Genomic DNA, 13,017 nt, shown 5'->3' with positions numbered 1-13,017 from the left:
AAACTAATCAGTGTTTGACTGAAATAAATAAACAGAGTTTAACTAAAAGATTATTTTTCAAATTTGACTGAAAATAGAGTCATACTTAACATATATATACTTTTAAATATTAAACAAAAATAATTATAATTTTAAATAAAAATTAATATGAGCAAGCTTAAATGAATTTAAATTAGCCATTTATTTGGCGAGTAAAAATTTAATGTCCATATTTCAAAGTTAAGCGAGCTTGGGTAATTATACATGATATTAATTAATACCATGTATAAGTCCGACCTAAACCTGATCCAAAAACACCTTTAATTGTAATATAAGGATTTAAACACATTAATATATTGGTAAACTAGACAGGTAGTTACCCAACTATAAAAAATTTTCATTTTAGGCACAAAAAATAAAAAGTTTACAATTTAAATATATAGTTTATTCATTTTTGGGCACCCACTTTCGTAACAGGTAATAGGTAAGGACTTTTGCTTCTTCTTGGTATTGGCACATTTTGACTGAATCTGGTCATACCCTTTGCATTTGAAGCATTGAACCTCTTACTTCTTGTTTTGAACATTATCCTCCTTTGGTTGAAACTTCCTATTAGAGTTGATAGCACCAAAGTCTCCTTGAGGCTTACTGAAATTTTTGGAAAGCAAAGCTATTTGTTCTTTGATCTTATCAATGGCTTTTCATGTTTGCTTCATTGTGTGGATAGATAACTGAACATTGAAGGCAACATTCTTCTCAATCCTCAACTTGTCATGTTTTCCTTCTTTAAGATTTACTTCAAAGGTCCTGAAAGAACATATCAACTCATCCAATCTTAGGGTGGTGATAGCCTTAGCTTCTTTGATGGTCGTGACCTTAATAGCAAAACATTCTAGAAGAGACCTCAAAACTTTTCTCATCAGTTTCTTCTTGGAGAAGCATTTACCAAGATAAAAAGCTTCGTTACATATGTCCCATAATCTAGTATAGAAATCTGAAATAGTTTCATCTTCATCCATTTTTAAAATTTTCAAACCTGGTAGTCTAAATTTGCAATTTGGACATCTTGACAATAACATTCCCTTCATGCTAGTTTTGTAAAATGGTCCAAGCTTCTTTAGTCGTTTCACAAGTAGAGATCATCTTGACCTGTTCCATGTCAACCCTACTAAAAATGACATTTATGACCTTTGAGTTTGCCTGTACTGCCTTTTTCTTTTTAGCAATATATTGTTTTTTTCTCTTTTGCCTTCGTTACTCTATCAGCACACCACTTTAGGCTTTGTCCATCCTTCATCAACAGCTTCCCATGAAGATTCATCAGTAGATATGATAAAAACTCTTATCCAAGTTTTCCAGTAGGCATAGTTCGAAGAGCCAATGTGAAGAGGTGCTCGTGAAATAGGGCTTCCTTCTTTCTTAGCTTCCATAGTAGCAATCTATGCTAGGATCGTCTTCAACTGACTCTTGAACCCTACTTTGACACCACTTGAAATAACGAGTCAAGTTGCCACTTGTTCAACCTACTATCTAAATAGATGTTCAGACACAAGTTTTATTAGAGAAATTAACAAAGAAAGTAAAGAGAGATATGCACACAACTTTTGTTAACGCAATTCAAAAACAATACTACTTTATGGAGCCTCACTCAGTGAATGGTTTATTCCACAATTCATCCAACCACCTATTGGTTAAAGCTCAAAATACCATTGCAAAAGTAGTAATTGTAGTCCCATTAGCTAGCTCTAACTTGTTACAACCTGTAACAGCCTAATTTTCAGTGGTGTCGGAAATAGTGATTCGAGATCACTAAATCTGACCAGTGAGTTTTAAAATTTAATAAATTAATAAATATGGGTCAAGTTTGAATTTAGAAGAATTTTTGAATTAGTGAATTTTGTGATTTAAAAAGAATTTAATAGGTAAATTGGGTCTAAAACGAGGTATCGAGACCTCGAATTCATAAGTCGAGCCATAAATATTTTTATAAATATTTATGGAGTGTCATTGAGTTAGTATAAAAGTTTCGTAGAAAATTTTAACGTTTGGATGGTCAATTAACTAAAAAGGACTAAACTGAAAATAGTGTAAAATTTGTTAAATTGTGATTAAATAGCTTAAGTGACTAATAAGGAGGGATTTAAAAGACAATTAGACCCAAATTATATGGGCTGGACGGTTTGGGCAAGAAAAATCAGCAAGAAAGTAAGGAAAAACAAGGGCAAAATTGGAAATTTTGCAAATTAAATATATAAAACAAAGACAAAAGTGAAAAATCTAGAGATTTCTTCATAATTCATCAAAAAAAACGCCATAGGAGGTCTGAAACAAGCTGGTTTCTCATATTTTTACACCACGTGAGTTCAATTTTTGCTTTTTCTTTGAAAATTTTTATGTTTTGGGACTTTTACAACTAGGTCCAACTATTGAATTCATTAGTTTTTTATTCCATGGGTGATTTTGTAAGTTACCATGAATAAGTGCTGGAATTTTATGATGAATTATCATAGATTTTAAGCTTTAATTTCATTATATTATGATTTTATTAAGTGATTTTAGTAGAAAATGATTTTTAGGACCTAATTGTGAAAAAGCTAGGAATTGGGGTTTTGTACTAAAATTATGAATACAAAAGGCTGTATAATAGCCTAAAATGATTAGATAAAGTATTATTTGAGGAAAAATTTGTTCAATTGAAGTGTTAATTGAGTAGGGACTAAATTGTAAAAACTATAAATTTTGGGGTAAAAGTGTAATTTTGAAAATTGAAGGGCATAAATTGCGAAGTGAATTAGTATTGAAATATATGCTAATGAATGGAAAAAAATATTAGAGATCGGGAATCCAAAGATAAACGCGGAAAAGAGAAAATATCAAACTAGTCCCTGAAATATTACAACTCCTGCAAATTGGCCCAGGTAAGTTCATACGGCTGAAATTTTATGATTGATTGTTAATGTGGGAAAGATATATTGTATCAATTCGTATATTGTTGTTGAAATATGATTATAGTAAAAATGAGAAAAAAATGATATTGTTAGTTCAAATTAAGGGATATGGAAGATTGAGTATATATGTAACAGCCTGATTTTGGGGCTAGATGGAACAGTGGTTTCGGGACCACAAATTCGACAAGAAAAAAATTTATTTTAAAATTATGACATGGGTTGCATTATGATAGGAATGTTGCATGAAAATACTGATATGATAAAATAAGAAAATATAGTGATAAAAAGGGTAATTGAGTTATATCAACATTGGAAAGTATATTTATGACATATTAATCCAAGAAAGGATTAAATTGCAAAAGTGAGAAAAGTTTTGTTGCCCAAGAGTAAATACTCAAAACTTGAGGGGTTAAAGTGTAAATATGAAAAGTTGAAGGACCAATAGTGTAAATATTTTAAGGAGGAATAATCTAGAAACTAAGAAAATGGATTGATTAGGACCAAATTGAAAAAGGTGAAGAAGTTTGAGGGCTAAATCACAATTTTACCAAATTAAGTGATGACTCAAGGACGGAATTTTAAAAGATCATAAAGGGCAAAATGGTCAATTAGAAGAGAGAAAATCTAGAAGATAATGATGATGTTGGAGATATTTTAGATTAATAAATAAATAAATATTAGTTTATTAATATTTTAATTTGATTTTTTTTAATGATATTATTTTACTGTTATTAATTTATTTAGTATATATATATGTGGAAAGAAGGATGAAAAGTATCCATCCATTCTCACCATTTTGCATGCATTAACGTGAGAAGAAGAGGGAAGAAAGAAAGCTTTGCTTTCTTTACAATTTGGTCCTTTCACCAAAAATCCACCATTTTCACTTAGAAATCAAAAGAATTTCCATATCCATCAAGAGAGAAAGATGGCAAGGAGACTATGGGGAGCTAGAATATCAAGTTAGATTCAAGAAATAGAAGCTGGAGGAGGGAGAAAATCAAGTTAAAGATTGAAATCAATGGCATAAGGTAAGAACATCAAGATTTTTATATACTTTTGAGTTTGATATTATTGAAAAAGTAGGAAATTAATGTTAAGGTAAAGTTTCATTATATAAGGTTCTATATTCTTGTTATGTTAGTAAAGGAAATAAGAGAAAGTGATGAATATATTGAAGAGAAAGGAAAGGAAAGGAAAGGAAAGTGTTATAAATTTAGTTATCAACATTTTACACTAAAATAGTTTTGAAACAGCAGCAGTAGTCTGACTTTGAAAATCTACCAAAAATCATATGAATTGAATTAGAGGATGAAAAAATATATGAAATTAAAGCTTATTGAGTCTAGTTTCTCATAAAAGAAACGGTGTAAGCAATGGAATTGTAAATTATGAGATATAATAGGTTTTGTGAGATAAGGTCAGAATGATTTCGGGTTCCCCTGTACTGACTTTGGAAAATCAACAAAAAATGGAGAAAAATAATTAGTGGCTTAAATTTATATTTTTAAATCCTTACTGAGTCTATTTTTAATATAAATAAACGGTAACATCATCCGAATCCCGTACGATGAGATAATTAATTTTTAGTGAAGAAGGGTCGAAACTGTCAGACAGCAGAACATGGATGACTTTAAAGAATAAACTGTACTTATTGGCTAAACTAAAAATTCTTAAAATTTTATGGTAAGAAGATATGTGGGTCTAGTTTCATAGAAAATTAATGGATCTCAATTTGGAGTTCTGTAGCTCAAGATATAAATAATTTAGTGACTATGACTCAAGTGGACAGCTTTGAATGAATATAAATAAATGTGAAATTATAGATAATGTTACATATAAGCATGTTATATATATTAAGGATGTGGAATGGAGAGGAGGAGGAGGAAAATAAGTGTATGGATATTCTGCTAGCATGGGTTTGCATTATAAATGGTTAATTTGCATGATTTGGGCTCGGGATGTAATTGAATAAAAGTAAAACTTTAGGGTAATTTTGGAAAAATGTCAAAATGACCAAATTGCATGAAATGAGTTGTTTTATTAAATGAAAAATTAATTTTAGATCAAGATCGGGTAGAAAATCGAGAAAATGGAAAATTACTAAAATGCCCTTATATCTTGGTATTTCGCATATCACCGGTAAGTTTGTATGAACTATATTCTGTATAATTTTAATTAAAGTGAATGTTATTTTATGATGAATATTATATGGATATGTGTTTTAATATTGAAATTGAATTATTATTGGTAATATGTACAATTATTAGATGCAATGAGATGATTATCTAAGCTTGATTGTGGTTGGTAGGAAATGTTACATTATTTATGTTGTGAAGAATTATAAAAGCATGTTAATAATTTGAAAGTTTAACAATTTATGGAATTTTTATTGTTATAGATGTTTTGAAATGATTATCGGAAGCTTGTTGGAGATATATCACATTATCCACTGGTTCTATCGGTAATTTTGGATGACTTGATTCTGGTTATTATGGCGTGTATAAGTTAATTTGGTTAACGTTAGCTCATTAATGTTTTGATTTTGATTGGTTATAAATATGAACGTTAGGTAAGAATGAAATGTCTGAAAATTAATTAGTAAACTCCGGTAATGCCTCGTACCCTATTCCAGTGTCGAATATGGGTAAGAGGTGTTACAATATACGTTCAGTAACCAGTGATGAATTGACGAATAAGTCCATGGTGGATCCATGGCAAAGTGTGGAATGTAGGTATGGTATTTCAGTAAAGAAAACCATACTGAGTTGTGAAAAGTAGGTATGGTATTTCAGTAAAGAAAACTATACTGAGTTGTGAGAAGTATGTATGGTATTTCAGTAACGAAAACCATACTAAGTTGTGAAAAGTAGGTATGGTATTTCAGTGAAGAAAACCATACTGAGTTATAGCATTGTAAAAGATTCAAGCAAATCGTGGCACCGGGCAAACGATGTACTCAAATCCGTAAGACGATCCTCAATTTGACAAGTATTTGTAAGTGCAATTGAAGCTAAATGTTGGAAATAAGTTGATATCTGATATTGAGCTCGATTGAGCAAATTCATTGTTTGAGATTGTGGTTGGCAGGAAATGTTGAATTATACTTGTTTATTAATATTGTTAGTGAAATCTTGATAAGATTTTATTATGGGCCTATGAACTTACTAAGCTTTCTGTAAGCTTACTCCTGTGTGTTTAATGTTCTTTGTAGATTGATGTGAAATCGATGGATCGAATCAACACATCATGGCACACTATCCAGATTACTTCGATAAATTTTATTGTGCATCAGAAGGTTTATATGGCATGTATAGGGTTTAATTGAAAGGAAGTGAAGGTGTTATAAACTTGGTTATTAACATTTTTTTTACTAAAATGGTTTTGGACAGCAGTAGTTCGATTTTGAAAAATCACCAAAAATAGTGAAAATTGAATTAGAAGCTGAATGACATATGAAATTAAAGCTAAATGAGTCTATTTTCACATGAAGAAATAGAGTAACCAAAAGAGTTATATATTTTAGATATTTGAATTTTGTGAGATAGAGTAAGAATGATTTTTGAAGTCCCCTGTTTTGACTTTAGAAAATCATTGAAAATTGTACATAAAGAATTATGAGTTATAATTTGTATGTCTAGATTCCTTAGTGAGTCTATTTTCAATAGAAACAAGCAGAAGCACCATATGAAGTTTGTACAATGAGATAATTAATTTTTAGTGAATAGAGGTTAGAACCGTAAGACAGTGAAATAGGGGAGACTTTAACGAATAAACTGTACTAATTGGTTAACCCAAAAATTCTGGAAATTTTATGGTAAGAAGATATATGAGTCTAGTTTCAGGGAAAACTTACGAATCTAAATTTCGAGTTTTGTAACTCGAGTTATAATTAAATTAGTGACAGTTATGCAGGTGGACAAGTTTATTGTGAATGGTGAAATAAATTATTTTGATTTGTATAAGTATTCGGAAAATTTTTAATGTTCCCGGTCTGGACCCGAATCGTTACCGTTGTATGTTTTAGGGTCTCGAGTACTCTTTCTAGGGACATATTGATTAAACGCGAGCGAATTAATTTTAAAAACAAATTTTTATGCTCTGAACTGGTAAGTTAATAAGTCAGGTAACGCCTCGTGCTCGACTCCGGCAAAGGTCTCGGGTAAGGGGTGTTACACAACCACTCACCCAAATTCTCACTTACAAAGAGTTCAGTCTCTCACAAAAGCTGCCTACGATATAAGTGCAAACATACAAGGAAAAAACAATAGAAAGAAATTTCAACAAATTAGCACATCACTCTCTTAAAACATGCATCTTCATTTGCGACCCAATTTCCTATTTATAAGCTCAATATGGCAGCCTTAATCGATTAGTACAAGCAGAGATAAATACTTCTTTAACACTACAATAATATTGGATAAATAATCTTCAAATCTTATCTCAAGATAAAGCTTGATAATCTCCATAAAATCAACACATAAATCATCCAGGATAGAGGCTAAAGGATAAGCATAAGCCTTATCCAATAAAGACATGTCAATTTCTAATATTCTTTCTTCAGCCACCACATACGATCCACATAGGATCCCATTTGCTTATGATAAAATGTATATGTAGGCCCAAGTCAAAATGACAACACCTCGTAATATTCAAGTTGTCACAAAAGTTTTGTCTGAACAAGTGTTTAAACATTTGTTAAATAGATTATGTTCAAAAATGTGTTTGAATAAGAGTCGAGTTATCAGTCTTGGACAACCTTGGTCCTAACATGTATCTTTGTCATATTTGGATAACCATCGTAATTAGTAGGTCTTATTGAATTGAATGTAATTAATTAGAGCACCCTAATTACACTCTCAAACTCTTAAAGATCGTGAGAACTGAAGTAGTTATACATAGGTAAATACAAGCAATTACACTTAAATCCAATTACGATTTTTTTATACATAGGTAAATATAATTATATGATATATTTTATTAATCTAATTTAAATAATTTGAAATTTTTATCAACAAATATGGAATGCTAAAATAGTTAGATAAAATTGCTAAAATATTTATTTTTTCTAATTAATTTTATTAGTAATTGTATTGTCGAATATTTTCTTGCACTAACATATTGTATATAATGATTTGGTTTTAGATTTTAAAAAAAAATTCAAGTAATATTGATAATTTTTATAAATAATATTTTAAAATTTAATTTTATGTAATTATATAATCACAATTTATACAATTAAACAAAATATACATTGATACGAAAATTAGACAAGAGAATAATTACTATTTTTATTGTACAAACACACTTTACATTACACGTAGAATTACAATATCAATCAAACATGATATGCAAGAACCATAGAATTGTTATGGAGAGATCCATAACATACATTTATTCGGTTCTTTAAAGCATTACTTGAAAGCATGGTGGTGTTAAATGAAAATAATTTTCAAAATGATTTTTGAAAAATTGATTAATTTTTTTGGAAAAGTTGATAATTTTTATGTTTGGATGATTTTGCATAAATATTTTTCATTATTTGGAAAATTATTTTGAAATTATTTTCTAAAAGTTGTTCGTATTGAAACAATATATTTGTTATAAATATATAACATTTCCTTATAACAATTGAAATTTATTTTATAATAATTAATATCACATATAAACTTAATAATGAATCACGACTTAATTAAAATTACATATATTACATAAATGTATGATGGTTTCATTGAAAATAATTTTTATGAAATTTTTTCAGAAACCTACCAAATAACAAAAAAATATTTACACATATTGGTCCAACTATCATAAAATATTATTTTTTTCATAAAAATAATTTATTTTCCAAAAATCATTGTTTGGATCAATTAAACAAATGTAGCCTTAGTTTGAGAAGCAAATGCACCACCATTCCGCAAACAAATCCCGGTGCTGCACTTGACCCTACAAGCGAAACAGCTGTGCATATCAACATTACAAAACATTCTCCCTTTGAATTCGTATCCCTGCAGGTCATTGCTAGCTCAATCCCTGCAAATAATAGTAAAACACCCAATATGCCAACGGGAAACCAATCCAAAATCCTCACTAAAGATGTTCCTAAAACCAAACCCAACACCAATTCGGCTGCACCTAGAATGGCTACACACCCACCACTCCTGCCTCCAAACTTGTACTGCCCGGCTAGCCCACCTGCACCATGGCAGCATGGTATGGCACCAAACCAGCACCCCACCAAGTTCATTAGCCCCACGGTTATCGAAACCGAAGTAGCTGATAATTCCTTTCCTGGAAACAGATCTGATGACAACTTGCAGACTGCAATCACTGAGTTCAGAATTGATAATGGCAGTTGAGGAATGGTTCCCTTGATGAATCCTTGTTTCCATGCATGACTAGTGAATTGCACGACCTCCATTGATGAAGGTCCAAATTTAATGTCTTTCACCACGGCAGGCTTTCGTATGAATGCCAAAACTACGCCTAATAAGAAAACGATAAAAGCTGAAGGAATATTAGCCATGGTTTTCTTGATTCTCTTACTTCTCATATTCCTTTCTTCATCATCAACATTACTAGTCTCTCTTTCATTTCTTTCTTTACCCGCACCATTGATAACAATTATGAAACAAGCGCAAACAATAGCCAAAATCAGTCCATCCAATCCCACCCAATGCCTATTCTCTTTAGATTTCGATTTCGAAAAATCCTGAACCTTTCTAATGTACTTAACGGCAGTCATAGCAAATGCCAAGCCTTGTGACAACTGAATTCCCCTAACAACAGATAGAGGTATCAGTTTGTACACTAGCTGCATCAACCCTGTAGCACCCAAGACCAACAAGATTGCACCGGTACAAATCCCGGCCGCCATAATTTCCGGGATATTAAAATCCGGACCATCCGATATAGCTACCGCTGCTATCGACTTCATGGGTTGGACAGGCAATGGAATACCATATATGGCGCCGGTGAGCATGTTGTAGACACCAGTGAATATCAATGTGGTGCCCAAGTTAAGGTCCTTGGCAAGTGTCAAGGCCAATACAATAGGAATATATGTGCCTAAGTCTCCCATGGCACCATTCAGTTCTGCCCATTTGGATCGAAAAACTAAGTTGCTTTTCACTTTGTGAACTAAGTTATCCCGTGAAAGAGAGGTGGGGTTGCTGTCTAAGTTTTCAGATGTTTGGGGGTTTTGAGACTCCATGACTTTGAAATACGGCAGTGTGTATGGACTGAGATGGAATGTGTGGGTTTTATAGATGATAGCTATCTTATAAAGTGGAGATTTTCATTTTCCTTCTGATTCATGTGAAGCCAAATATGTGATGCTAAGCATACAATAAAAACAATACGTCAACCTTACTGTTAACACAACACTCCTATATTGAAATGACCAAGTTTTGGGTTATTTACAAATCAATACTCCATTCTTTAAACATTATTCTCTCTTTCATATAATGTATATATTGTACTATATATAAATAACGTTAAACTATAAGTCCTCTCACTTTTATATAATATATATCATATTATATATAAATAGTTTTAAACTGTAAATCCTCTTTATGAATTTATTCAAGTGAAGAAACTCAAAAAGTTAAAAAAAATAGAGGTATATATAAATAACTTTAAATTATAAGTATTTTTGTAAATTTTTTAAATGAAAAACTTAAAGATCTAATAAAATAGTAAGAAAATGATACTTACTTATAATGCAAGGCAAATGAAAATTTTTAAAGAGCCCATAAAAATAAGTGAGAAAATGTACATTTATTAATAGTTTAGGTGTGAGCTATAGGAGTGTTCTATAGTCTATTTTGAAAATTACTATTACCATATAAATACAACTAAAAGATAATGAAAATTTTAAAAATCTAGCCTAATAAATAATGAATAATTAAATAAAAATATAGAAATTACATTAAAAAAAAATAGACTTGCAATCATTACATTCTTTTGTAACTTATTATGTGGAAACTTTTTACCTACAAACTTGAAAGGCAATGTGTTCCCACAAAACTTTCCCTATTCCCAAGATAAAATACAATGTTTGTTTTTTGAACAGAAAATTTTGAATAATGACAAAAATCAGTCAAAAATAAAAAGAAAATACCTGCATACTCTATACGCCAACCTTACTACATTAGTTCTGGCTTAACAATTCCAACCTAACATTTGAAACATTATTTAAGACAACATTTAAAACATATAGTTATAGCCTAACATTTAAAACAACATTAAGACAAACTGCCTAACAGTTAAACATGTCAAACGAATTTAGTACTGTATTGGAATGATACTTAAAATAAATTGCCTAACATTTAAAACAAACTTAACTTAGTATCGCATTGGATGTGTATGTTGATGTTTCAATCCTTGTTTAGACAACCTTTTTAAAATACCTATCCAAATAGATTTTTTTCGACAGTCCAAGTGTCATTAGATGTTGCCATTTTTTACTTGTTTTTATCATAAGCAAATAAATCCTATGACATGTTTCAGTTTATCTCAAACTCGAGTGTGTAATTGTTTGAGGAAGAAGCATGCTTTATCAATTAAGACTTATATTTATTCTTTTAATGCTAATGATGAATTGGTTTACCAGGCTTTATCTTGGGATAAAATTTGGAGTTTATTTATCAACGATTGTTATGCTATTAAGGAAATTCGATTTGGTTGGCTGCCTTCATATGCTGAAGTTGCATCTTTTTGGTATTGCTTGTGATAGTCTAAACTATTTGTAAGTAAGGTATTTGGGTGAGTGGTTGTAACAGGTTGGGCTGCAATTGCTTCTTTTGTAAGGGTAGATTGGGCTTTAGCCGGTAGGCGGTTGGATCAATTGTTGAATAAATCATTTATTAGGCAAGACTTCGTAGAGTAAGATCGTTTTCGAATTGCGTTAACGAATATTGTGTGTTTATTTCTCCTTATATGCATTGTATCTTGTTCAATTTCATGTCTAGAGAATCTGTTTAGACAACAGTTTGAACAAAAAGTAAGTTGACTAGTTGTTTTCAATGTGCATTAGCACATTGTTCTAGTTCCAAAAAAACCTTATTACTATATTAGAATGCCCGAGTTCTAGCTTATTTCCATACCAATACTCCTTTCTTTAAACATTATTGTTTCTCTTTTCAATATAGTACATATCATATTATATATAAATTCTCTTTAAGAATTTCTTTAAATGGAAAAACTCTAAAAGTTCGTAAAATATATATATATATATATATATATATAATTTGTGACACTTCTATTTCTCTAAAATTATTATCTATAATATATTTTGAAAAAAATTAAACTAAGATGTATATTTTTATTTCATTATGAAATTTCATGAAAAATATTTTGGATGAAGCCCTTCTTGCAGGTACATGATTCTCGATTTCAACCATTTTTTTATATTTCTATTAAATGTGTTTATTAATTTAATTTAAATATCTTTTATATTTAATAAATAAAAATTTCTTTTGTATGTATCGTAAACAACTTGATGTTAACGTAAATATCTTCTTGGTAGTAATGAGGTGGCCACGATGATAGTCATATTTACATTCATTAATTTTTGCTTATATGTTGAAAACATTTATTCTGATTAATAGGATTACTTAAATTAAGATTATCCTAAAATATTTAATTTTTATACATTAATAAAATAGAGCCACATCATCAAATTATTCGATGGGTTCGAAGGATCATGCGTTCTAAAGGACAATGGAAGATCAGAGTAGTATCCAGAGAATCAAATTTAATTGCGGACTATTTGGCTAAGGTTTGTCTTGCATGGAAGCCGAGCCTACAAATATTTGATGTGTCTCCTAATGAAGTTATGAGGGATCTTCAACAAGATAAAGCCCGTGGTGTGATTAAGTCATTAATATGATGTAATTTGTTTTTACTGTTCATAAAAAAAAACATCCAAATAGTACTATACACTCATCTATATGTAACATCTTCTCTACCTTAATTTAACTTTAATTAAATTACATGAAAGTAATTAAAATTTTGAAAAAATGTTGAAAAATTGAAAAACCTGAAATAAATAATTAAATTTTAACATATTATATATTTTTAACTCTTT

General features: G+C 30.1%; 1 protein-coding gene across 1 annotated transcript; it reads right to left on the bottom strand.

Moving 5' to 3' along the window:
- Positions 1–8,733: 8,733 nt before the first annotated feature.
- Positions 8,734–10,223, bottom strand: LOC105766617 (molybdate transporter 1). The gene has a single exon (XM_012586172.2). It carries the CDS (start codon positions 10,138–10,140, stop codon positions 8,794–8,796), a length of 1,347 nt encoding a protein of 448 aa, XP_012441626.1. The 5' UTR covers positions 10,141–10,223; the 3' UTR covers positions 8,734–8,793.
- Positions 10,224–13,017: the final 2,794 nt, after the last annotated feature.

This window comes from Gossypium raimondii, chromosome 7 (assembly GCF_025698545.1).
Source record: "Gossypium raimondii isolate GPD5lz chromosome 7, ASM2569854v1, whole genome shotgun sequence".
NCBI classification, from domain to species: Eukaryota; Viridiplantae; Streptophyta; class Magnoliopsida; order Malvales; family Malvaceae; genus Gossypium; species Gossypium raimondii.
Note: the sequence above shows the minus strand (reverse complement) of the source record. Positions and strands in the feature narration are given on the sequence as shown.

Bases quoted from the DNA above. Each gene is read 5' to 3' on its own strand.
- LOC105766617 (XM_012586172.2), bottom strand. From the start codon at position 10,140: ATGGAGTCTCAAAACCCCCAAACATCTGAAAACTTAGACAGCAACCCC.